Genomic DNA, 26403 nt, shown 5'->3' with positions numbered 1-26403 from the left:
TATTTGTGCATTTCTTCAGTGAGGAGAGAGGAAGAACTGGAATGTGTGATTTTATGTGATATCTGTGAATGTAGGCATCTGACTGCTCATTTGGAGCAAACAAAGATCCAGTTAACCTGGCATTAAACAGAAAGATTTGGGAGGTCTGAGGTTCCATTACAGTACATTCAACTATAATAGTAATGCTGAATTAGAGAGGTGGTAAAAACAGGTGCAACAAGATTTCTGGGAGAAAACTATACCTGCTAAATTAGACTTGAATGAATGTGTGAGACTTTTGTCTAGCTTGTTTCTGTTTGGAAGATATCCAAAGTTGCGAGTTTCTTCATTAGCAAGAGGAAAGAACATGAATAATGGAGAAAATAGAAACGAGTTTTTTTTTTCCTTCCCTCATGTCTGTCCTTTGCTTGACCACCTTATACCTCTTTGACAATTTTTTTTTTTAATGGAGAGATGCTGGTTTCATTCTGTTTTTACTTATAATAAACATCGTTGATGAAGCAAAATATAAATATTTGAGATGGAGGACCGGGAAGGAAGGAAATTAAACAAGAGTTCAGAACAATACAATAGACCTCTGGGAGGCTATTTTTAAATGTTGAGTAGTCATATGGTCCTTTTCAACAACCAGAGGACTTTGCCCGGATATCTTATCAGCATTGAGGGTTTAAAACATCCGTTCTTCTGAATTTCATGCTTTTACATTGAATGAGCCTGTTCATTCCAGGCAACCTTGTAGATGAGGAGTGGCAGAAACAAGAGATCATACCGCGGATACAGGATAGCATTTCATTGCTGTTACCATGGTTACCGCTAGGCCTTATTTAGACATGCACGAAACCGGCTGATTATTGTTCTTTTCCCCTCTCGGTTCTGTTTCTTTGATTGATCTCATGGTGAGCACCCAAAGACAAGAGGCAGTTTGAAATGTAAGCATCAATTGTGAGGCAGTGTGGAAGGAGGAACAAGATAGGAACGGTGGAGACAGACGGGAGGAAATGGCAGCTGCTTAATTCTCCTTTGGTTACTTGAGTTGAAGGATCTGAACTTGACAAACCGTTGCCCTCAGATAGGAATGGATGTGAAAAGGGGATTATGATAAAGTGTAGCTAACCAGCGCAGGAACAGAACAAGGAGGAAAAAGACATGTCAAACCATTTCACGCTGCAAGATGGAGGAAGTCAACAATTTTGAATGCTTCCTTTATGATGAAGGAAAAAAAAATTCCCTCAGCGTTCCTCAGTTTTCCTTCCTTCTGCATGTAGAAACTTAGTGCTGTAAGGAATAAATTGGATAATGAATATATAGCACAGAATATTAAGAAATTCTATTTTCCCTGAACCAAGAATTCTTCTGAATAGACCTCTCCCAGAAATGAAAAGTCAGAAGAACGGACAATTTATTTATTTGTTTATTAAATTTATACATTGCTCATCTCACTTTCGAGTGATTCTGGGTAGATTTCAACATCACAAAACCAGGATATAAAAAACATTAAAACCGTTTAAGACTTATAAAGAACAAAATCCTTCCTTGCCTTTTCTATTTTGGGAGAGTCCAGATATTTCTCCTCAGAGAATACTGTTTATTTTTCATCCTTTGGCAACCCAGACTGAAAATTTAATAACAATAGCAATTATTCTAATTATGTTATCATCAGCTACTGACTTATTCACGGGCTTCGTACCAATTAATTAAGCTCAACGCATCTCTCCATGGTAAATGCTAATGACGACCAAAAGCCTTAATGTCAGTCTCTCTCTGAGGTCTCTTCTGTAGTCAGGTTATTTATTACTTCTGGCCTGAATAAGCATCGTTTCCTGTTGCAAAGGAAATTTTTATTAACAGATGGGACATGGCCCTTGATGGGCATTCCTCTGTTGGTATTTTCAAAGCAGCTACATTGATGATCCCAAATATGCTGATAGTCCTCAATTTACGACCACAATTGAGCCCAAAATTTCCATTGCTAAGCTAGGCGATTGTTAAGTGAGTTTTGCCCCATTTTATAATCTTTTCTGCCGCCGTTGTTAAGCAAACCACTAGTGAATTATAACAAAGTGAATTATATCACTTTGTTAAGTGAATCTGGTGTCCCCCATTGACTTTGCTTGTTGGAAGTGGGCTGGGATGGTTACAAATGATTATCACATGACTCCAGGACACCGCAGCTGTCATAGGTACATGCCAGTTGCCAAGCATCCAAATTTTGATCATGTGACCATGGGGATTCAGGTAAGTGTGAAAGCTGGTCATAAGTCCTTTTTTCCCCAGTGCAATCATAACTTTAAATGGCTGCTAAATGGATGGTTGTACTTCAACGTTGTTTGGTTTTTTTCTGTTGAAGGTCATTAACGAATCTCATCCAGCAAATCATTCTTTAGAGAGCAAAAGACATGGACTTAATGAATGCTACTCCTGGAAAAGCTTCAATGATGATTACTCATGAAATAAGGCTCTAACATTTGTTTGGTGTCTCAGTATTTTGATGCCACCAAGTAGTTGAGGTTCTGACTAGAATCATTCTTTCAATGAATAGGCTAGTTGATTTCTGGTCATTTTTTATATTGCACACCTTCAGAAATAATTTCCATCCAGAGAATCACTCTGTGCAACTAAAGGAAAAAAAATCGTGCCAGAATTAGCATTTAAATTGAAAGCATTTAATCTAAAATATGTATTTTTATGCATTGCATTGTGAGTTTACTTTCTTCCCTCCCTCAACTGACCTTGTCTTGGTTGCTTTGAAAGCTGAATTGGAAAGTGGAAGGATTAAATCTCAGAGGTTCTAACTCTGTATCGCTGTATTATGCCCCCCTTCACCCATATTATATATGGAGATGCCGTAGCATGATGTTGGAGAACCATGTTTTCCACTATTGACCCTGTTTAGTCTAAACCTCTGTTTCTCTTCTGCTTAGCAGAGTGAGACGTATCTGTTGCTACTATTGAATATTTCAGCATCATTATTTGGAAGAAGGTCCTGTTTGACTGGTGAAAGGATGTTACTGCAACATTGTTCATAGACATTAGGGCGGTGGTTGAGCACAGACCTTCTGTGTTTCTCCCATCATTTGCAATTAACTCCACTTTAGAAGTTCAGAGTAAATGCCAACATTAATCACACGAGAATTGTTTAGGTTTTCATTCAGAGCCTTATCATAAGACTTTACAATTCCAGGTTACATTGTAATTAATCTCCACATTTCGGTTTCAGCTTTAAGTATTAGCAATTAACCTGGAAGAGCTTCTTACTGCTAAAGACTCAATTGGAGAGAGGATATTAGTGGGCTTAATTTTAATAATGCCCACATTTCTCTGGAACTACTTTGTGTATCATTTGTAACACTCAGCCCCCACCATCCTGCCAGAACCGATGAAACTTCTTGGATGAGAAGCAAAAAGTCTTCTTTCTTTTTCCTCAAGGGAAAATAGCTTTTTGAAAAAGCACCTTTGAGACAACTATGACCTGGATGACTGAGAATCTTTACAGACATGTGTGGAGCTGGTTGTTTGTGCCTGACACCAGCCTTCTGTTCATATAATGAATCAACGGGAACTCTTAAACAGCATCCTTCATTGTCCTTGAAGACCACAATCTAGTTTAAAAGTCTTGAGTTTGGCCATGCAGCACTTAGTTTCCTCTCTTCTGGAACACTTGGCTGCCATCCCTTAATTATTTTTCCAGTTACCTAACTTTAGGAAGCAGCTACCTAACTTTACTTAATATTAGGGCTGGCCTTGAAAATATTCTTTTTTGAGATCCAGAGCTTGAATTTAGCCAGCTTTTGCTGCGTCCAGCTCTGCATTCCTAGCCTATTTTTTCCCTCTATTAATTTTCCCTGCTGTTTTTAACCATGCCATAATTGTTCCAGCTGTTTCTATCTTGTTCCCTTTTACAGTAGCTCCAGCTGTGCTTGTGCTCTACTGTAAGGCCTCCAGCTGTTTTTCTCATTAACAAGGCTTTCTTCTTAGCCTTTGAGTTGAATATGATGTCTAATCTACTGTGCTGTCTATGTTTCTCCAGGGATCAATACATCTTTGTCTGAACAGGGTGATTCTGTAAATTGTACATGTCTGTTTCAATTATCTGCCTATCCAATTTATTTAATGTAGCAATCTCAACCTATCCAAGACTGGCTTATGAAACTTCATTTCTCATATATTGTTACTGTCCAAGGGAACTCATTAGAAATTTATGCTTTTGAGAAACTGTTGAGTCCTCTTTCATGTATAAATAAAAAGTAATTGGTTAGAAAAGTTGCTTTGATCTGAAGGGCAGAAGCAAACAGAAAGACAGAGTGCCCTCTTTTTTTGATGATCTATTACATTAAAAAAAAAAATCCTCCTGCAAGTGCTAAATTTTCTTTCTCTCTCTCTCTTCCTGAATTCTTTCTCTTTCTGTCAATCACAAAGGCTAACATATACAGATACACTTAGGTGTACGTAAGGCTGTTTTGCACATTATAAGCCCTTCCCTCCCCTCCCCTACCTTCCCCTCCCCACTCCCTCCTCCCTCTTTCCCCTTCCCTATCCTCTCTTTGTGTGCCTTTGAGACATTCTTGACTCCTGAACAAGTTCATGCAGTTTTCCGAGCAAGATTTTCAGAAGTGGTTTCCCATTTCCGTCTTCCTAAGTTTGAGAAACAGTAATTTGTCCAAAGTCTAACTGGCTTTTTGCCTAAGGCAAGACTAGAGCTCACAGTTTCCAGCTGTCTAACCTGGTGCTTTTAACCACTATACCAAACTAGCTTTTGTAAGTCTCTCTAGTGTCACCAAAATTTATTTCTTTGATTTATACTCTGGCTTTTCTAAATGTAGTCAAGGTGGCTTAGACAAGTTGAACCACTAAAATGGAATGTAAAAAAAAAAAGTTTTTTTTTTTTTAAAAAAACCTCAGAATAAAATTAACCCTTCCATTCAATATTGAAGAATGTTCTCCTGACTTTCCCAGCCTCTGGATTGAACCACAGAAATGGGAGCGGCATTCTCTGAGCGATAATACTAGCAACAGGATATTGCTATAGACAAAGAAGGCAAGGCCTTGTGGGGTGCCAGTTAAATCTGGTCTCTTCATCCCAGTACATACAAGCTCCTCTGAGCCCCTTTCCCCCATTTGGCTGCCCCTTTCATCATCAAACTGGCTGCTAACTGCAGGAAACTTTGTCAATTTTTTTTGGCACTAGCTGGGCAGCTCAAAAGCTGAGTTGCTCAGAGGCCATCGCTTTCCTAGTTTATTCACTTCCCACTGAGATCAATGATATGGAGAAAAAGGAATCTTGGCTATCATTTGATCCTTCAAAGGTTGTTCCAAAACATTAAATAACGGAAGCATTTTCTATTAAGAAATGGAATGGCTCATTAGTAGACCCTCCCCTGTTGCCCTGTTCGGTCTTAGCCTCCCAAAAACAACCAGCGGCTTTCCAGAGGGAAATGAGGCTCATTCAGTTTGGACTTACAAATAGCCGCATTGAGGATTGCTTTGATGCTCTTACATTTTCCTCAAAGAGCAAAGCTTGCTGAATTTTTTTTTTTTTTTACTGTTGAGGGTGGGATGTTGCTTATTATTTTTACCACATGCTCACGCATCATAGATTGGCCCAAGGACTGCATTGGGAAACTTAACTTTGACGTCCTACTATAGAACATAAAATTCAGAGCAATTGGCAAGAGCAGGTGCCCTAGCCTGCTGCAGAGAACAAGACAGAAGGAAATAAAAGGGGAATGTGAGACAGAGTAAAGAGAAAGACATTGCTAAAAGAGAGAATTTACTTACTTACTTATTTGTTTGATGGCTTTCATGCTTGAGGTATGCCTAGAACTCACAGCCTCCTGGTGATTGGCGCAAAGTCATCCAGCTGACTTTTGTCCCTGAGATGGGACTAGAACTCACAGCTTCCTGGTGAGTGGCCCAAAGTCACCCAATTGGCTTTCATGGCTAAGACAGGACTAGAACTCCATCTTCCCTAGATTAGAAGCTGGGAGCTGGTCTAGATTAACCACTAGATCGAATTGCTGGTCTATCCATTTGTTGCCATGACCTCAGCTACTTCTTGATTAACGCTCATGGCATAATCATGGAATAAATGTGCAATGGCTCCTTTTCTGAATGTTGGATTGCTATATGAATGTAACAAAATGCATCACACAATGCTCTTCTCCATCTTCTACGGAACAAGGGCTGTTTTTTTTAGTAGCACTGAGAATGTAATTACCATTGGGGAGTTTCTTAGAGATTTGAATTGCTTTGTAGGGATTATGTTGCCGAGAGCTTAATTTGGGAATATCATATGATCTTGTTAAGGTTTAATATAACTATCATTTAAAAGCCAGAGAAATGTAATAGTTGAAGTGCATTGTGGTCTCCTGGCTGAGTAATGCAAACCAGACAGAGTAGTGTAAAAAAAAAAAATGGTTCCTTTGTATCATCCTGCTTTTGATATCTCAGGTGCATCACAAAGGCTTGTAATAAAACAGAGCATTTGCATAGCGTTGAGAATAGATGAAGACCGTACATCTGTTTCCTTGCCCAAATACATATATCTGCCCCAAAGGGTTCCATAATTTAATAAGTGCTTTGTGCAGGACAACCTGCTTCTGATTAAATTAGTTTGTAAATCAAGTGGAAATGCTGTATTTGCATGGATTTTACAGCAGATCAGATTGTCCTCCCTTAATTTTTCTCACCAAATAATAGAATCCTATTTGAACCTTGCAGAGATTAGTTAGAGGTATTTAGAATGGAATGCAAATAACTTGTCTCGAAGAAGGGATCCAACAGAGGACTAAGATAAATGTGTGCTCTCAATTTTTCACCCATACCTTTCTCCCACTTTTCCAACATCTCAACAGCTTCAAAAAGCCATTTTGAAGTTGTATCTTCCAGACGTTCCCCCTAAGAAAATGGAAATATATGCTTATATAGCATCTTAATTCTCACAACTAAGCTCACTGCTCATGTCCCCATGCTTCATGGTATTGGCCGCTGATTTGTTCCATCTTCTGTATCTATTATTCATTTATTCTGCATCCAGGTTTCTTCCACTGATTTAAAGGCCAGTGGGATGCTCTTTTGATTAGTGAGCTTCTAGAAAAACCCAATTATCCTGCAAGTGGTTATCAACAGTTCAAAATATTTCCCAGCGGTTGCCTGGTGTGAAATAGCAGGCTGTATGCGCTTGTAATTTCTCGGGTCTCATGTTCAGGCATTTTAAAAGCATGGGGGACAATAGTCGAGAGATGCATCTTGTCCTTGTTAAAGAGAGTTGTGTACTAAAGATCCCAGGGAGAAATTGACAGTGGAGACAATCTACCATAAAAAGAAACAAACCTTCATGCCTTCTCAATACGGCTTTCAGGGTTCCAATGGATGCCCTAATTAAATCATGAGCCTTGAGCCAAGCTTAAAAAAAAATCCAGTTATTTATTAGGAGCTTCATGTTGGCACGTTCCCAAGTGAAGCCAGCTCTAACCATATGTAATTTATGCCCCAATCATGACCCTGTTTCCCCCCTCCCCCCAGGGTGTGTTATCAATCACATTTGCCAATGGAGTGGGTTGTAGAGATCACTCCTCTTCAACCGCTGTGGGTAACCCTGGGATACAGCCTTGAGAGAGATAAGTCTAGAATGTGCATCTGTCTTTGGCTGCCATGCCGTTTCATCAGTTTCCCATCCACAAAATAATCTGCAGCATATGTGCCCCTGTTAGACCTCATGTGATGCCTCCAAGATTATATTGTTAAAATTCAGTGACAACATTTGGAAATTTAGAATGCAATTTGGGGGTTGGTTTCTTCATCTGGTCTTTTTAAGAAGCAAATCGGTCTTCAGTTAGGCTTACGGGTTTTTTTTTTCCAGACCACAAAAAACCAAGAGAGGATGTTTTAGCTTTTTCTGATGGAATGACCTCATGAGGCCAGGGCCACACCTACTGTAACTGTTGGATGACCTAAACAATCTCTTATTTTTTATTCTTTCCAACCCAACAGAATGTGCGGGAACAAAATATGCAAAGGGCTTTGGCCCTTGGTCTGTCTATCTGCCTCTCCATCCATCCATGCTTGCACATACCCTGGTTAGTCCTTGGGGAGAAAGGGCAGACATCCATGCTAAGAGAGAGACTCAACACATGACATCATCACAGCACAGAGAAGACAATACAAAATGCCTCTTGTGGCTGTTGCTAGCAAAGGGGATGCAAAGAATCCCAGAAGCCTTCCTCTGCTTGCATTCTTCCCCCCCCCCCCTCTTTTCCCTCCCTATCCTCTATCAGAAGGATAAATCTGAAAGCTGAACAGAATAGGATCAAATTTGGTACTGGAAGAGTTTGAAAATGGGTCAGGTTCAGCAAGGGGCCCAGGGAAAACGATCCAGACTCCCCCCCCCAATCATCCAGCACATTCCTATGGGAAAAGCAGTCGGAGAACAGCTGACTCCTCCATTCCAAAGACCTCTCCTTTATCCCTCCCAATTACATGACCCAGAGCCACCCTATTATGAAAGGATTAGGAAAACTGCCAGCAGACATGCTGTGCATGTTCTCCCTATCTTTTTCCAAGTGCAGAACCTGGTTACAGGTTGCCCACTCCTGTCCAAAGGCAGAAGAATCCTTTCCCCTTTCCCCTCCCCCCTCCCCCCCCACTTTCCCTTTCCCCTTTTTTATGTTGTGTCTTGCAAATTCCGGGAACCACTATAATTCTAGAAATATGTTTATTACTTGTAGGGTAATGTAACAGAATCTTTAAAGCCTAGGAAGCAATTTTCCCGCAGAACCTATACTTAATAGTACCAAAGTGGAGATACTCTGAGTCTCTTTTGCATACTTCTCCCACCCTGGGTGAAAGATTCTTCTGTAATGACTCTCTTTCCTCTCTTAAGTAACTTTCTACCTCCTCTCTGTTCCCTGTTAGACATTTCATCTTTCCCTTCCCACCTTCCTTCAGAATAAGTGCAAAAAACATAATTGACCAAGATGTATCTTGTAGGGGTTTGTAGACCTTTCCATCTGTTTTGAATTAAAAGGTAAACAAAAAAAAAAAGAGAGAGAGAGAGAGAGAGAGAGATCCATTTGTTGTAATAGTTTACTTTTGAGGAAGGTGAATTTCAGATGGGAGAACCTTGAACCTTACTGGGGCTGGAGCAGAGGAAAAATTCGTGCTGGAGTCATGAGTTGCTTCCCCTAGATCAGTGATGGCGAACTTTTTTGGCACCGAGTGCTAAAAAGGGAGCGTGCGTGCGTCTGGGCCGCAACCCAGAAGAGGAGCCGCCCAGGGCGAATGTGCGTGCCCGAAAATGAACTTCCGGTTTCAGCTACTGAACTTCCGGTTTCAGCTAGCTACTCTTCCGGGTTTCTTGTGCGCATGTACACTTGACGATCAGCTAGTCAGTGCCCATGCTCACTCAGGAAAATGGAAGATCAGCTAGAAGATCTTCTAGTTTCCAACACTGCCGCATGCAAAAAGGCCAGCCGATCGTCATGCGCGTATGCGCACCAGAAACCTGGAAGAGGAACAGGCTATGCCACGCGTGCCAGGCAACATGGCTCCACGTGCCACTTCGGGCACACATGCCATAGGTTCGCCATCATGGCCCTAAATTAAGACAGAAAACTTAACTTTGAGCAATGTCCTTAAGGTAAGAAAAGGCTGGTCCTCAGCCAATTAATCTGTGCAAATGCCATTCTCGTGGCTCGTGCTAAACTTTAAACCTTTAAAGCCTGACAAAACAAAAACAAAGAACCCTTTCTTTACTTTAGAAATTATAGTTTATACCTGGCTAACCTTCTGCTTGCTTGTGGTGGGCAAATTACAGGCCTCCACGTGGCCCCGGGGGAGCTTAATGCCTTGCTGATGATTACAATATAAAGAGAAGAATAGCTTTAATGAGAATGCCATTCTCCTTACGACCCTGCCACCTTCCCCGCACCAACTCCAGACTATAGATCCAGAAAGGTGATGCTAAGAGCAGTGAATTATGTCGTTGGATTTCCATATTCTGCTGCTTGTTTGTTTATTTGGTTTTTTTTAGTTCAGTCACTTTGTGAAGGGTAATAGGGTTGCTTTCCCCTTCTAAGGTAAACGTAAATACCAAGTTCTGCCTAAAATTAGAGGGTGCAGTAAAGCTTGCCTGGCAGATGATATTTTTCATGCAGAGCTTCCTCTGCAAAATGATTGCCTGCTCCGTTTGTCTTTAATGACATCCTTGAAATTGGGGGTTGAGAGGGAGAGACTCTCTGTTAAATCAATAAATGCATATCTTCAGTTAAGTCTGTTGTCTGAGACGTTGTCTGTTATGATTATTATTGTGGGTTGTCAATAACGAGGGAGGCAAGGTGGGGCAAGGTGCTTTGATAATCCAGCCAAATTGCCTAAAATTGCATATTTACACTGGGACCCCCATCCGGAGAATCAGAATAGCTAGTTGTAAACATTCCCAGGTAAATGGTAAGTGGCTGCCCTACCTGATGGAGTCTGGCTTGTTTGTGCAGTCATAAAGCCAGGTGCTGGTACATAACATCTAAGAGAAATTCGAAAGAGGAGATAACAGCTTGGTTAATGTCCCTTGAAATCACTGCCTGGCTTAAAGTCCCCGGTACAGCGAGAAGCAACGATGTTCATGGTTTTAGTGTTTTCCCAGACATCCCCTTCGGTGCTCAGTTCTACATCCATCTGACTTTTTATTCTTCTCAATACAATGGAGGTTAGCAAGAAATTATACAAAGAAGGGCTGACAACTTTGCCTGTCCATTGACAGGATAATTCTTCTAAAATTGAACATCTTTGAACCAGATTTGATGATGTTGAAGAACCTGGTAAAAAATTGAGATGCAGAATTGTATAGATCTGAGGAGCTGAGGGGGTGGGTGGGAAGAGAAGGAGGGAAGGAAGCAGGGAAGGGGGGAAAGAGGGAGGGAGAGAAGAGCGAGGGAAGGAGGAAGGGAGGGAAGGAAGGAAGGAATTTGGAAGGATCAATAGACAAGAGAGGCAATTGGGCAGAAATACTGAATGCTGCCAATTGCTCCATTCAAAGCCCACAACAGTTTGGATGCAGCCTGCTCTGGGCTTCTCAGTGCACACAGACACAGCACAAGGGATGACCAGAAATACAGAGATGCAATATAACAGCTGGCTGTACATAAGAAAATAGAGATGATGACCCCAATGGCCATGTCCAGTAAAGGAGTTTGGAAAAATTCCCAAAGCTACATTTGGCATGCTTTTGCAATCCATATTTTATTTAAAAGCTCTTTTAATTAAACATAAATAAACAGACAAATAAATAAGGAAGTTAGCATGCTGGAAAGAGAATGGAATGGAATGGAATGGAATGGAATGGAATGGAATGGAATGGAATGGAATGGAATAGAATAGAATAGAATAGAATAGAATAGAATAGAATAGAATAGAATAGAATAGAATAGAATAGAATAGAATAGAATAGAATAGAATATTCTTTATTGGCCAAGTGTGATTGGAAAATTTGTCTCCAGTGCATAAGCTTGTTTCTAGCATTGTATTTCATATAAATAATAATGCACAATCTTTAGGGCTGACTTCCATAATATTAACCAATTTAAGTCTTTTTGCCCCATATCTTCTGAGAATAGTAAATAAAGGGGAGGGGGGCAAAAAATATAGTTTGAGCGTAATCTGGAAGGATTGAAACAGCTCTGTAGCACACATTTTCCTAGCTCCTTCTTGTAGGACTCAAAACCTTTTTAAAATGATGAATAGAGTTGAAGCATAAAATGTAGATACTTCAGGTTTCCCTAATATACATGCTTCATTTTATTAAAAGCTCAAGGTCTACCAACTCGGGGAGAAATATTTTGCTGTTGCTCATATCCTGGTGGTTTATCAATTATTTAAGCATGCCTTTTGACCATAACATTACATCATGCTATTCATCATCATCACACATCATCCAATGGGAATAGCAGGACGAGAGATTGAGTGACAGAAATATATCTTGTTACTTTTCACTACTGGAAAGATCTGTTATCTTCCCTCTCAATCTTCCATCGCTTCTCTTTTTGCTTTTAGTTAGTAGGTGGGTTGCCTTGGTATATGCAAAATGGAATTAAGCAGTTCCTATAAAATATACATGAGCAAGAATTGCCTGCAGATCCACCAGGCATATATTTGTCTGAGTGCTAATTTAGGTAGGATAGAGGGGTTTCTATCTGGCGTAATCAGCCCAAAGTGCTCAGGATTATGCAAACACATTCAGGTAATGGAATGGTGTGATTTTTTTTTTCCCTTTGGCTGTTAACATTTCTGTTCTCAACATGTTCCTTCTAATTTGATGTGAAAATTCCATTCTTCACTTCAGGATGAGTATCCCAAAGTTGATGGGTTAAGAGTTCTTAGAGTGTTAAGAGAGATCAGAAAAGCCTTGACATTTCTGAGCATTGATGTTCACAAGGTTTTCTTGGGCAGATTCTTTTCTTAACAACAGCTTGAGCAGGAGAATAAACTTGGAGGGAAAAAAAAAACTTTTGGGTCAGAAAGAGAGCTGACTTTCTTTTCTTAGGGCCTTGTTAGAAAGAATGGATGAAGAAAGAAAACCGTGATAAAAAAATACACCTTCTGGTTTCCTAAATATAGCCGATGTTCTCTTTTCTCATATTCTTGCGAGCATAATTATAGATTTATTTTTGGCAATGTTTTTGAAATTTATTGAGATGGAAACATCTTGAGGGGCGTGGGGGCCTAGTGCAGGGGTCCCCAACTTCTGGTGTGTGGCCTGTTAGGAACCGGTCCATGCAAGTGGTGGGTGAGAAGCTTCACAAGATCTAGGTTGCATGTGAAACCCCTTTCCCACCCACTTAGGTCCCTGGTTGCCAGAAAGATTGGGGACTGCTGATCTAGTGGGTGAAGCTCCCACTCGGAAAGTTGAGAGTTCTATTTTAGTGTTGTGGCCCGCCAGCGGCCTGCGCGGATCGTGGCTGATCCCGACGATGAGGAGGCTGGTGTGGTGTCGCGCCAGCAGCCTGTGCAGCTGGCGCTCATGTCGGACAGAGAGGAGGCTGAAGAGGATGTGGTGCCAGAGGCAGAGACTCAGCCAGGGCCTTCAGAACCTCCAGAGGCTCCTTCAGGTGGAGAGAGCGAAGTGGAGGAGCCTCTTCTCAGTGCTCAAGCATGCAGGGCTGCCAAAAGGCAGGAGTGGCTACTCAGGAGGAGGAGGTCTCCTTGAGAGTAAGGATTGAGGATAATTGGCCACTCCTTTAGCCTATTTAAGTCACACACCGTTAGTAAGTTTCTTGCTGGAAACAACTTGTAATTATCATCAGAGCATTTTGGGAAAAGTCTTATCGTATTTTGTTTTCTGGGCTGGTTGCCAATCTTTGCCGGACTTTGGTTTATTCTTGCTACTTAATAAATTTGATAAGGACCGTTGGGGTGTGTCAGTATCTTCGGAAATCCAGAGCTGGGGCAGAACACCTATGTAGTGGCAGATGCTTCTCTCCATAGGTGGGTTTCAGCAGGTTTTGACCAGTTCTGGAGAACCGGTAGTGGAAATTTTGAGTCATTTGGAGAACTGGTAGTAAAAATTCTGACTGGCCCCGCCCCCATCTATTCTCTGCCTCCCAAGTCCCAGCTGATCAGGAGGAAATGAGGATTTTGCAGTAACCTTCCCCTGGAGTGGGGTGGGAATGGAGATTTTACAGTATCCTTCCCCTGCCACGCCCACCAAGCCACGCCCATCAAGCTATGCCATGCCACGCCCACATCCACAGAACTGGTAGTAAAAAAATTTGAGACCCATCACTGCTTCTCTCCCAGGACACAAAGAAAAAAAAATACTTGTTGTGAACTCCACGTGGCATAAGGAAGGACATCTGGTCAGTAAACGCTCAGCTCCATCCAGTCGCCCTGACTCTACTGTGAATTAAGAGTTTATAAGGTTGTAAAAAGGGAGCTTTTTACTGAGATGGAAACATAAAAGTTTTCTTTTCTTGTGATCTATCCTCTTACAATTTCCAAGCCTCTTCTTCTCTGTCTGAAGAAACCCTATAGCAATAGCAATAGCAATAGCACTTAGACTTATATACTGCTTCACAGTGCTTTTACAGAGCTCTCTAAGCGGTTTACAGAGTTAGCATATTGCCCCCAACAATCTGGGTCCTTGAAAGGATGGAAGGCTGAGTCAACCTTGAGCCGGTCAGGATCGAACTACTGGTAGGCGGCAGAGTTAGCTTGGAATACTGCATTCTAACCACTGAGAGGGAGAGAGGGAGGGATGGAAGGAAGGAAGGAAACTAGCAATAGCACTTAGACTTATATACTGTGTCACAGTGCTTTACAGCCCTCTCTAAGTGGTTTACAGAGTCAGGATATTTCCCTCAACAATCTGGGTCCTTAGTTTACCAACCACAGAAGGATGGAAGGCTGAGTCAACCTTGAGCCTGGTGAGATTCGATCTGCCAAATTGCAGTCAGCCGGCAGTCAGCAGAAGTAGCTTGTAGTACTGCATTCTAACCACTGTGCCACCATGGCTCATAGGAGCTATTCTGTCATGGTAACCACCCATAGGATATATCTGGAGTTGTATGAAGTCAGAGCGGCTCCAAATTCCCAGAAGATGATCTGTGCTCAGTTACCTTTTAGAAAGGAAGTCCAAGAATGTCATAGTCCACCCATGAAAATTCCACCAATATATTCACCATTGTGGGAATGAAACCTGAAATATTGATAGAAAAGAATTTTTGTAGCTCAGGGTTGAACTGCGGAGTCCTTGGCGCTCTGTGAGCCTGGTGGTTTTCTTGCAGGCATTTCATTACCAAACTAGGTAATTTCATCAGTGCTGAACCTGATGATGTTACCTAGTTTAGTAATAAAATGTCTGCAGGAAAACAATCAAGCTCAGAGAGCACCAAGGATTCCACCTGAAATATTGTTAGAGACCTGGAGTCATTGTTAAGATGGACAATTATACAAATGGATTGATTGATTAAATAAATAAGTTATTTTGAATGAAACTGAATTAGAATAGTAGGGGACACTCTCCTCATGCAAATGTACTGTTTGGCACAGCCCTAAGGTAAATAAGTAGTAAAAAAGCTCAAAGATCTTCAAGTAGTTCTTTTCATTGTTTTTTTTTATGGCTTTATTTCCCATAAATGTTTCCAGTTTAAACATGCTATCTTTGAAGTACTGTAAGTTCTATTGATTTCGATTGAATTAATTTTCAAGTAACCTATAAGGTTACAGTCTTCTTTTAATTTCCAGTTTATGAACCACTTATATTTTGAGTACAAGCATGGGGGTTATGTTGCTTTTTCCCCTAGAGAAATGTAAGTTATTTTCCTCTCTTCTTCTTTTTTCAGCCAAAGAGATGCCATTGAATTTCTGACGGTTAATGTTGATTTTATATGCTTAGTATATAGCTTTGCTCGCCTGGCTGAGTTCCAATTTTGTTTTTCACACTCTGATGTATGATTACTCTTATTATTTTTATATGAACATCATCTTCAGGAGGCATTCCAAACTTGTATTAAATAAACAAATGATCCATGCATAGTTTTAAAATGATCTTTTGTTCAGGGGATCTCAAAAGTCCAGTAAGAGAAACGGGGTATGTGAACAAGCCCCCTATTTAGAAGATGCAAACTGTCCTATTACACTGTCAGCAATGTCTCGGCTCCACTTGATTTAATGATATGAAAAGAAAATCACCATAGAGGTTCTGCTTGAAATGGCAGAATCCACCTGATATTCCATTGCAATAATCATAATGTCCTGAGCATGTTACCATAATAGCTGAACTCCAAAGTAATATACAAACAGATGGTAGAATAGAATAACAGAGTTGGAAGGGATCTTGGAGGTCTTCTAGTCCAACCCCCTGCTTAGGCAGGAAACCCTACACCACTTCAGACAAATGGTTATGCAACATCTTCTTAAAAACTTCCAGTGTTGGAGCATTCACAACTTCTGGAGGCAAGTTGTTCCACTGATTAATTGTTCTAACTGTCAGGAAATTTATCCTTATTCTAAGTTGCTTCTCTCCTTGATTAGTTTCCACCCATTGCTTCTTGTCCTGCCTTCAGGTGCTTTGGAGAATAGCTTGACTCCCTCTTCTTTGTGGCAGCTCCTGAGATATTGGAACACTGCTATCATGTCTCCCCTAGTCCTTCTCTTCATTAAACTAGACTTGGGAAAGATCCTCAGAGCCTTTTGAAAGCATTTTTTTTACAACTTCTTCGCTCTGAAGAGGTTGTAGAAAAAATGCTTTTAAAAGCCTTTGATGATCCCAGCTGAGCCACGTGATCATCAGAGGCTTTTTTTTTTTACTTTTAAAAGCATTTTTTCAGCTGAAGAGGTTGTAGAAAAAATGCTTCTAAAAGTAAAAAAAAAAAAAGCCTCTGATGATCGTGCGGCTCAGCTGGGCATGGGGGTGGGGGGTGGGCAGGGATTTTTGCTACCGGCCGCCGCCATCGCTACCTGATAGGGCGATCTGGTCCAAACCGGGAGCATTTCACCCCTGGAAAGGATGGATCTCTGTCTCTTTAAGATCAACAGAAGCTCATCACCCTCTCAATATGTACAGGTAGTCCTCAATTTACAACCATTCATTTAGTGTCCGTTTAAAGTTATAGTGGCACTGAAAACTTTTTCACACTTACGACCATTGCAGCATCCCCATGGTCATGTGATCAAAATTTGGATGCTTTGGTAACTGGCATGTTTTTATGATGGTTGCAGTGTCCTGGGGTTATGCGATCACATTTTGTGACCCTTTGATCAGCAAAGTCAATGGGGAAGCCAGATTCCCTTAATAACCATGCAACTAACTTGACAACTGCAGTGATTCACTTAACAACTGTGGCACGAAAGGTTGTAAAATGGGGCAAAATTCACTTAACCGTCTTGATTGCCAATGTAAAATTTGGGCTCAATTGTCATATGTAGAGAACTACCTGTATGCATTAGAGAAAAAAAAAACCTGAATGAAGAATCAGTAAACATTGGGAAAATTTGTCTATGGAGATTCGCAGTCATCCAGGTCATAGTTGTCCCAAAGGTGCTTTTTCAAAAGACAACTGGACTTTTTTTGGTTTTCCTTGAAGACATTTCACTTCTCATCCAAGAAGCTTTTTCAGTTCTGACTGAAGAATTAAACTGAAGAAGCTTCTTGGATGAGAAGCGAAATGTCTTCAAGGAAAACAAAGAAAGTCCAGTTGCCTTTTGAAAAAGCACCTTTGGGGGGGGGAACTTCAATGGCATATTAAAGCTATACCTCTAATGGGAAGCATCACACAAAAATATGTGCAATTTTACTTAATTTTTTTAAAAGACATTAAAGACAATGGAATGGAAGAATTGAATGCACATGATTTAGACAGTCATCAGTGCTAAATTGAAATGCGTATCTTTCCATGTCTAAAACCTTGCAAAATGTCTGGAGTTGAAGATATGACAGTATCTAAATGTGAAAAAATGTTATACGCTCAGTTCTGTACAATGAAGTTGAAAATCCACTCACCTTGGCTACGCTTGATTTTTGGTGCCTGCTTTTTTAAAAAATGTTTTTAAGAATCTTTATTGTTTTTAAATGAGAATTTTTGTATTGTTTTGCTGTTTTTATATTGCTTTTAATGGCTCGTGAGTGGCTCAGAATCATATATTTGAGACGAGTGGCTGTATAAATTGATATAATGCATAAATCAATAAAGTTGAACACAGCAAATGCATTTCCAAAATTCATCTTCTGAAGCCTGTTCATGAAAAAATATGAAAAAGGCATAGATTTGGGGGCTTGGATTCAAGATGAGTAAATAGCCCTCATTTACCGCAGGTAAACTGAGATGCAATTTTGAACACCCCCAGGATTGGTTTAAGGTTCTTTTCATGATGTTCCCAGTTTTAGTTTCATTTTATGTTCCTTCATTGCTTTTTGATTTTAGGAGCAAGAAATGTGTTCTGATTCTTTTTTCTTTCTCTCTCTTTCTCTTTCTTCGATCTACTCATTCAAGTCCCTGGAGGCATAGCTTCAGAATCCCTCACATTCACCCCTCTAGAGGACATGATTTTTCTGAAATGGGAAGAGCCGGTGGAACCCAATGGTCTCATAACACAATATGAGGTATGCGGTAAGATCATTTTGGGGAAATGGATATTGTGCCTTATCTCGCTTATCCTTCTGCCAAAGTCAGAAAAAAAAGAGGTTCTTGTTAATGCATTAATTGACATTTTCTATGAGGATGAACAATAGCCTGGAAGTATAAGTGAATTCTTGCTTAGAGATGTCACATGCATATGCTATAACAATGATGATCTCAGGAGAGACGCTCTGTGCTAAATGAAAGGTAAGAGAGAATGCCAGTTTTAATAGGATGCTACTACTTTGGGTGCATATACGTATCTTACATTCCAGTTAAGTAAAGTACAGACTGACCTTGGCTGATCTTATAAAGCTAAGTAAAGTTGGATGTGGTCACTACGTGAATGGCCAATTGACAGAAAATCCCAGGGGAGATGAAGAAGGATATTGGAGGAAGTCAATGGCAAAGTACTTTTGTATTGTTGGCCAAGAAGACTACCTGGGCATGTTTATAAAGGCATCAGAAGTCAAGCTGGAATGGAATTTACATTTATAAAAAATTGCCTACATATTAGAGCACCAGTTTAATTAAATATTTTATTTTGTGTCAATGGGTAGGTAGACAAAGAAACTATTGCGGCCTTCTTTCTTTCTTTCTTTTTTCTTTTATCAAGCAGTCTTTCTGAAGAATTGTGAACCAATTTGGGATCAGAAGCAATGCTTCATAAGTTTTCTTTTCGCCAGCTGTCATTGCTCATTTGAGCTTTTAAAACAGCAACAACAAACAATAGCAACAATAAACATAACACGATCAAACCTCTTATCCATGCACCACGGATATTCAACATACCCAAGTAATGGCATCAATAGAGGGTTACCATACCAAATTGCACTCATTGAAGAAACACGCAAATCTTTTACCCACTTTTCAGTTCTATATACTTAGCTGAATAAGATAGTATTTTGTGTCCCTCCTGATTTTGCTTTGTTTTAAAGAGAAAGTTAATACCTTTTCAAGGGCATAAAACAGCTTTGTGGGAAAGAAGTAAAACAGAAAAACTCTGCAAGGACAAAAGACCAATCCTACTTGGTGACTGGAAGATTCTGGGGATTGGTATCCCAGCACATTGGGATAAGGGCTGCAGGTTGGGAGGTCTTTTGTTCCTCCCCCATTCCCCGTCCCCCAGGAACTTCAGAAATAAATGAAAACTTGAATTTAGGGGCCTCTAAGCCTAGATTCTAAACACAGTATTAAAATGGCTATAGCTAAATTCTTGGAAGAAGATCTGACGTAGGCTAAATGTAGGTGATTGGCAGTGGTGAAATCCAAATTTTTTTTACTACCGGTTCTGTGGGCGTGGCTTGGTGGGCATGGTGTGGCTTGGTAGACGTGGCAGGGGAAGGATACTGCAAAATCTCCATTCCCACCCCACTCCAGGGGAAGGATACTGCAAAATCCCCATTCCCTCCCTACTCCTGGGGGAAGGATATTGCAAAATCTCCATTCCCACCCCACTCTGGGGCCAGCCAGAGGTGGTATTTGCCGGTTCTCCAAACTATTCAAAATTTGGGGGGGGGAGCCAATTATGATGAGTCTTTTCTGAATGTTGAATTCCAGAAATGTCAGGTGCAAAAGATTTAGGTCTACATGTGAAGGTTCAATTAAACTGATTTATTGCTAAAATGCAGGGATGCGGTGGCTCGGTGGCTAAGAAGCTGAGCTTGTCGATCAAAAGGTCGGTGGTTCAGTGGTTTGAATCCCTAGTGTCGCGTAACGGGGTGAGCTCCCGTTACTTGTCCCAGCTTCTGCCAACCTAGCAATTCGAAAGCACGTAAAAAATGCCAGTAGAAAAATAGGGACCACTTTGGTGGGAAGGTAACAGCGTTCCGTGCACTTTTGGCGTTGAGTCATGCCGGCCACATGATCACGGAGACGTCTTCAGACAGCGCTGGCTCTTCGGCTTTGAAACGGAGATGAGCACCACCCCCTAGAATCGGGAAGGACTAGCACATACCTTTACCTTATTGCTAAAATAATAAATCCTATGCACAGGAATGATTTCAGCTAATAGTTGGCGTCTGGTTAGAGTTAGGTAAGGGTCAACGACACTCAAGGGGGAATAGACATAATTCTCTTGTGGGCGAACGTAGGAATTCTAGGCTGATCCCCCTTTTCACACCAGCCTCAGATTCTGCCGTTCCTTCTCATAAAAGGGATCCCTTAAGCAGTAATGCCAGGTAAAGGCCTGGGTAGGTGGGCAGAAACTGACTTTCAGTTTCAAGGACTTGCAGAATGATTGGTGTGGGCTTTGTCTGTCAGGCAAGTCCGGCAATAATTGATTGGCTTTTCTGTTATTCTCAGCCAGGTGCCGAATGGAGAGGCTTTTCTTTGCTTCATTATTGTCGTCAGATAGTTTTTGAATAGGCCTGTCTCTGCGTGTGTTTTGGCTTCTCCCAAACGCAGCCAGGCAAAACCTCCCTTCCCTCATTCGGCTTTTTATCCCATGCCTTTGCCCTCTCTGGCATCAACAAAAATTATTGGAGCGCGGAAACTGCAGACTGAGAAAGCTTGATGCTTATCTGTACAGCTCTTCCCCGCCAGGCTGAAGGCTGTCTCTCGGAGAACTGACATAGCCTCTATTGTAATTCAGGAAGCCTTTTTTTTTCTTCTTCTTTCTTTAATAGTCTTGAAGATTAAAGGCAACTTTATAGTTCTTTCCAAGTCTATTGTCTTGACGGCAGAATGCAAGCTGTTTTTCTGGCTGTATCTGAACGTTCTCTCCATCTCTTGCTGTGATGATCAGTTAGCTTGGCCGAGAGCCACTCTGGGTCCTTTGCTTTTGATGGAATATTCCCCTCTAACAAATAATACCCTGCCCGTAGAAAAATCAGCATCAGGAAGAAGAATGCTAGGTTAATTTTGCCCTGGTCTTGTTCGTTTTCTGTGTGCAAAGATGATGATGATGATGATTATTATTATTATTATTATTATTATTATTATTATTATTATTATTATTATTATTATTATTATTCGTACTGTGTTGCAATATCTGTTCCTGGTTGAAGCAATATCTGGAACAGTTTATATGAGGGGGAGGCTATATAAATTAAACAAGCAAATAAATAAATAAATCACGATCTCTGCATTCTGATGATGTCTTAAAGCATATCCCTTTATCCTAGATCAGCTACCAGAGCATTGAATCCTTTGACCCAGCAGTCAATGTGCCTGGCCCACGACGCACCGTCTCCAAGCTCCGAAATGAAACTTATCATGTTTTCTCCAACCTTCATCCCGGGACAACCTACCTTTTTTCAGTAAGAGCACGAACTGGCAAGGGCTTTGGTCAAACAGCTCTGACTGAGATCACCACCAACATCTCAGGTAGGTTGGGAGAAGAGAAGTGCATTCGTTTTTCTGCAACATGTTGGTCTGGTTCAGAATCAAGGAGCGTTTGGGTGCCTGATTTCTCTACTTTGCAGATTGTTGCTTTGGACGGTCCTTTAATATCTCTTATAAATGGATGATGGTTTCCTGCTGAAAAACAAACCCGTTTTTGAGGGCAAGTCTTATTTTGCTGTTCCACGCCAGCTTCTGAAATAGAAAAAATTAACTCCATCAGTTCTTCTTCCCCCTGCAGTTGCACTTGGATTAATTAGAATGGAATGGAATGGAATGGAATGGAATGGAATGGAATGGAATGGAATGGAATGGAATGGAATAGAATAGAATAGAATAGAATAGAATAGAATAGAATAGAATAGAATAGAATAGAATAGAATAGAATAGAATAATGGAATGGAATGGAATGGAATGGAATGGAATGGAATGGAATAGAATAGAATAGAATAGAATAGAATAGAATAGAATAGAATAGAATAGAATAGAATAGAATAGAATAGGAGTTGGAAGGGACCTTGGAGGTCTTCTAGTCCAACCCCCTGCTTAGGCAAGAAACCCTACACCACTTCAGACAAATGGTTATCCAACATCTTCTTAAAAATTTCCAGTGTTGGAGCATTCACAACTTCTGCAGGCAAGTTGTTCACAAGATACTTGTGCTGTGAAAATACAACATTGAGACCCATCATTGGACATCTCATCCCAAATAATTACCAATTCACCCATAAGAATTTGTCAGCCCTGGAAGCCATCTTTACTTTGGATCTTCAGGGCTGCCACATTTAGTGCTGTGGGAAACTGGGAGGTGGGGGGATTGTATGGAATTAGGAGATATCTAGCCATAATAACATTCTTTTCTCTGAGAGTCAAGGACATCCTGCCCTGCACCTGGAGTGGTGTGACTGGGAAGCATCTCCAGTTGGGACGGTGCATGGATTGGACCATATGATGGACGTGGGTGCAGGGGAAGGGACCTGGACTTTCTTTTTGGGTGGGGAAAACCTGGAATCTTTCAGATTTGGGGTTTCCCAGATGTGTCAATATGACATCTCTAATAAAATGGAACTTTGAGGAACTAGCCTCGGAGTCTTCTTGCGTTGGGCATGTTACCTGGAACCCGGACAATAATCTCCCCTTATGGGCTAGGGGGTGGGGTAGAGAAAACAATACAAAACCATCTTTTCCCCCCCTTCAAGTTAAAGGTTAAATCATTTTAAAAATTGAGAAGAAATTTGGCACTGGAATACTAGTATTTTGATGTGTTCTTGTAATATCGGCACCTCACCATATGGCTTCCATCTGATACTTGGCATTCTAAGTATCTGGGGCTCTGCTGAAAAACCAATATTTTGACACTGTATAGTCTATGCCAGGGTCTCCAACTTTGTGGACTTCAACTCCCAGAATTCCCCAGCCAACATGACTGGCTGGGGAATTTTGAGAGTTAAAGTCCACATGTCTTAAAAGTTGCCATGGTTGGAAATATATTATGAGCAAGAGAGAGCTACAGATGTGGTATACATTCTTTTGGCTCCTGTAAGTCTTCATTTTGCTCAGGATTGAGATCCTGAGCAGTTTCACTGTGAGTTCTGACTATTGTTAAATGTTAATTGTTTAGGCTCCAGTCTTGAGCCCACTGAAATTCCACCCACGAAATGGTTCCATGTAGGCCTCTCAGATGCCCTTCTAGGCCAACACCCAAAGCCTCTTCCTCATTACTACTGCTCTTAATACCTTTCTGAGTAACTCAAATAGTTTCAGATAGCTCTTCCTCTCTCGGATGCCATTTACACTTACCCTGATTGCAGTTAAACAATGCATTTCAGCAGTCAGATGTGAACGAGTGGGTTGAGAGATGGGAGAGATTCATTATCTCTTCTAGCTTGTTATTTTTTCCCCTATTCAGCTTTATCCCTCTCGGAATGAATTTTCACAGTGACATCAGGGCACAGAAGACCCTTCTCTGGAAATAAGGAAGCAGGGGATGGGGAGGGGGAATAGAATAGAATAAAATAGAACAGAACAGAACAGAACAGAACAGAACAGAATAGAATAAAATAGTATAACAGAGTTGGAAGGGACCTTGGAGGTCTTCTAGTCCAACCCCCTGCTAAAGCAGGAAACCCTATATCATTTCAGACAAATGGTTGTCTAATCTCTTCTTAAAAACTTCCAGTGTTGGAGCATTCACAACTTCTGGAGGCAAGTTGTTCCGTTGATTAATTGTTCTAACTGTCAGGAGATTTCTCCTTAGTTCTAGGTTGCTTCTCTCCTTGATTAGTTTCCACCCATTGCTTCTTGTCCTTCCTTCAGGTGCTTTGGTGAACAGCTTGACTCCCTCTTCTTTGGGGCAGTCCCTGAGATATTGGAAGACTACTATCATGTCTCCCCTGGTCCTTCTTTTCATTAAACTAGACATTCCCAGTTCCTGCAACCGTTCTTTGTATGTTTTAGCCTCCAGTCCCCTAATCATCTTTGTTGCTCTTCTCTGCACTCTTTCCAGAGTCTCCACATCTTTTTTACATCATAAACAGACTTAAAACTGTGCAGAAGAACACGATGAGTAGTGAACTTTCTTGAAGTGTTGCAACCCTGAGACTTTGTGAGAGCCCCATAAACAGTAATTTATTAGTGAGGCAGGTTAAGGGCCTAGCACAGGTTTCAAGGTGAAAAAACAATGGAAATTTCTACATCTGTTAACATCACATAAATATTTATGTATGTTTCACGTTGACACATTTAATATCAGGATCCCGTGAAGTGTTAGTACTGCTTTATACTGCACTGGTAAGATCACACTCCGAATACTGCATCTAGTTTTGGTCACCATAATGCAAAAGAAAAAGAAAGAGTACAGAGAAGAGCAACAAAGATGATTAGGGGGCTGGAGCAGAGGTGGGCTTCAGCAGGTTCTGACCAGTTCTGGAGAACCGGTAGCAGAAATTTTGAGTTGTTTGGAGAACCAGTAGTAAAAATTCTGACTGGCCTCACCCCCGTCTATTCTCTGCCTCCCAAGTTCCAGCTGATCGGGAGAAAATGGAGATGTTACAGTATCCTTCCCCTGCCACGCCCACCAAGGCATGCCACGCCCACCAAGCCACACCCACAGAACCAGTAGTAAAAAATTTTGAAACCCACCACTGGGCTGGAGGCTAAAACTTATGAAAATGGTTGCTGGAACTGGGTATGTTAGTCTAACGAAAAGAAGAACTAATTTAATTTAATTTAATTAATTAAATTTATATGCCGCCCCTCTCCGAAGACTCAGGGCGGCTGACTAAGGGTGACATGATAGCTGTCTTCCGATAGTTGAAGGGCTGTCAAACAGAAAGGCGGATAACCTAATCATCAAAGCACCTGAGGATAAAACAAGAAGTAATGGATGGAAACATATCAAAGAGAAATCTAATCTAGAACTAAGAAAAAACTTCCTGACAATGAGAAAAGTTAATTAGTGGAATGGGTTACCTCCAGAAGTTGTGGGTGCTCCATCACTGGAGGTTTTCAAGAAGACTTTGGACAGCCATTTATCTGGAATGGTCTGAAGTTTCCTGCTTCAGCAGAGGATTGGTCTATAAGACCTCCCGAGTCCCTTCCAACTTTGCTATTCTGTAATTCTGTTTGAATTTCAGAGCATGCAGAAGATTCACTTCATTGCCCAAAAGATAATATCAAAGCAACAACATCCAGCTAGAGAAAGATTAGTTTGCCAGCAAACCAATTATCTTGATTGCTCCAAAGGAAGTTTAGGATCCAAGTTTCCTTCTCTTGAGTAAGGTCTCGTGCTATCAGCCATGTGGAATGTCTTGGGTTTCTTTGGATTTTAATCCTGTCATCTATTTTGTCTGGTGCAATAATCTGGAACCATATAATGCAACTAATCAGGGATTAAGGGTGTGCAGTTTGCAATAAATCTGTTCCGTTTTGCAGTCTCTGTGGACAGTGCAGTCTTTCGGTCTCCTGGGTAGTTGGTAGAGTTTTGTTTTATTTGCAACTCTCACTGTTCTACAACATTTTTGAGAGAGAGCAGTGGGGATTGGGGAAATGGCTATGATGGGGTGGGGGGGGGGAGCTGAATATTTTGGATAATTGAATACATTCTCAGAATAGTATTTATTTTCCTCAATTCTACTTTTTCTAGGCTAAAAGTACATATTTTTATTCCAGGTAATACTTTCACAAACACGTTTTTTTTTTTTTAAAGTCCCATTTTGTTCAGAGAAAGATGCATACTCGTGAGTTGCGTTTAACATCAATCTCTGTGATACAGATGTGGTCCTTTTTGACAACTCTTTCAAATCTACTCCCTCTGAAAACGGCAGCGAAGTTCTTTCATGTCTCTTGACAAGCTGAGTTAGTTCCCCAGCCTCTAAGGACCCACCAGATTCACTAGCAATCTTGCAGAATTGATCCTCTGGATTTCACACTGCAACGTCGAGCGGATGTTTCGGCATTCGAATAGCCGTGTGTTTTGCTTGAGCTGATGGGGTCACCCTTTATCCCACTGTGCAGATCTCCTTAAATATGCCTCTTCCTAAAATAGATTCTTCATGCTCCAAAACTCCTCCTGCTTTTTCCTAGATAACCTGCTGTCTGAATTCAAATGGAAAACAGTATGCATTACAACCCTGCTGGATAATTTACTTGCAAGACAGTCCAAGAGCTGTCTTGTTTACACTGCAGAGTCTTCAGTGCTGGAACATATTTCTGAACTCAGTGGAGGGCTTTTGATAGGATCTATGAGTTGGGGGGTGATCTGGGAGAGGAGAAGCCGAACACTGCCATCTCTGGGTCTTGCTGCAAAGGGTCTTAGAGAAATGATGATTATCTGCATGGGTGGGAAATCTTGTCTTCAGGTGCCATAGGTAAGGTGGCTTTGCTGAGTGAAGGAAGTCTGTAGAGATTCTCAGTCATCCAGGTCATGGATCTTATCCAGGTCAGGAGGCAACTGGAC

The 26403-nt window shown here is 41.0% G+C and overlaps 1 protein-coding gene across 1 annotated transcript in view; it reads left to right on the top strand.

Annotated features, from left to right (window-relative positions):
* The window catches only part of PTPRU (protein tyrosine phosphatase receptor type U), a 407475-nt gene that overhangs the window by 247628 nt on the left and 133444 nt on the right, over positions 1 to 26403 (top strand). The window contains exons 9-10 of the mRNA XM_070950088.1: positions 17979 to 18088; positions 21230 to 21431. Coding sequence (XP_070806189.1) covers positions 17979 to 18088; positions 21230 to 21431 — 312 coding nt within the window. The remainder of the gene's footprint in view (positions 1 to 17978; positions 18089 to 21229; positions 21432 to 26403) is intronic.

Source organism: Pituophis catenifer, unplaced genomic scaffold, assembly GCF_029215685.1.
Source record: "Pituophis catenifer annectens isolate HBS135680 unplaced genomic scaffold, rPitCat1.0.hap2 SCAF_9, whole genome shotgun sequence".
Lineage (NCBI taxonomy): Eukaryota > Metazoa > Chordata > Lepidosauria > Squamata > Colubridae > Pituophis > Pituophis catenifer.
The sequence above is the reverse complement of the archived record's forward strand: the minus strand, read 5'-3'. Positions and strand labels throughout refer to the sequence as shown.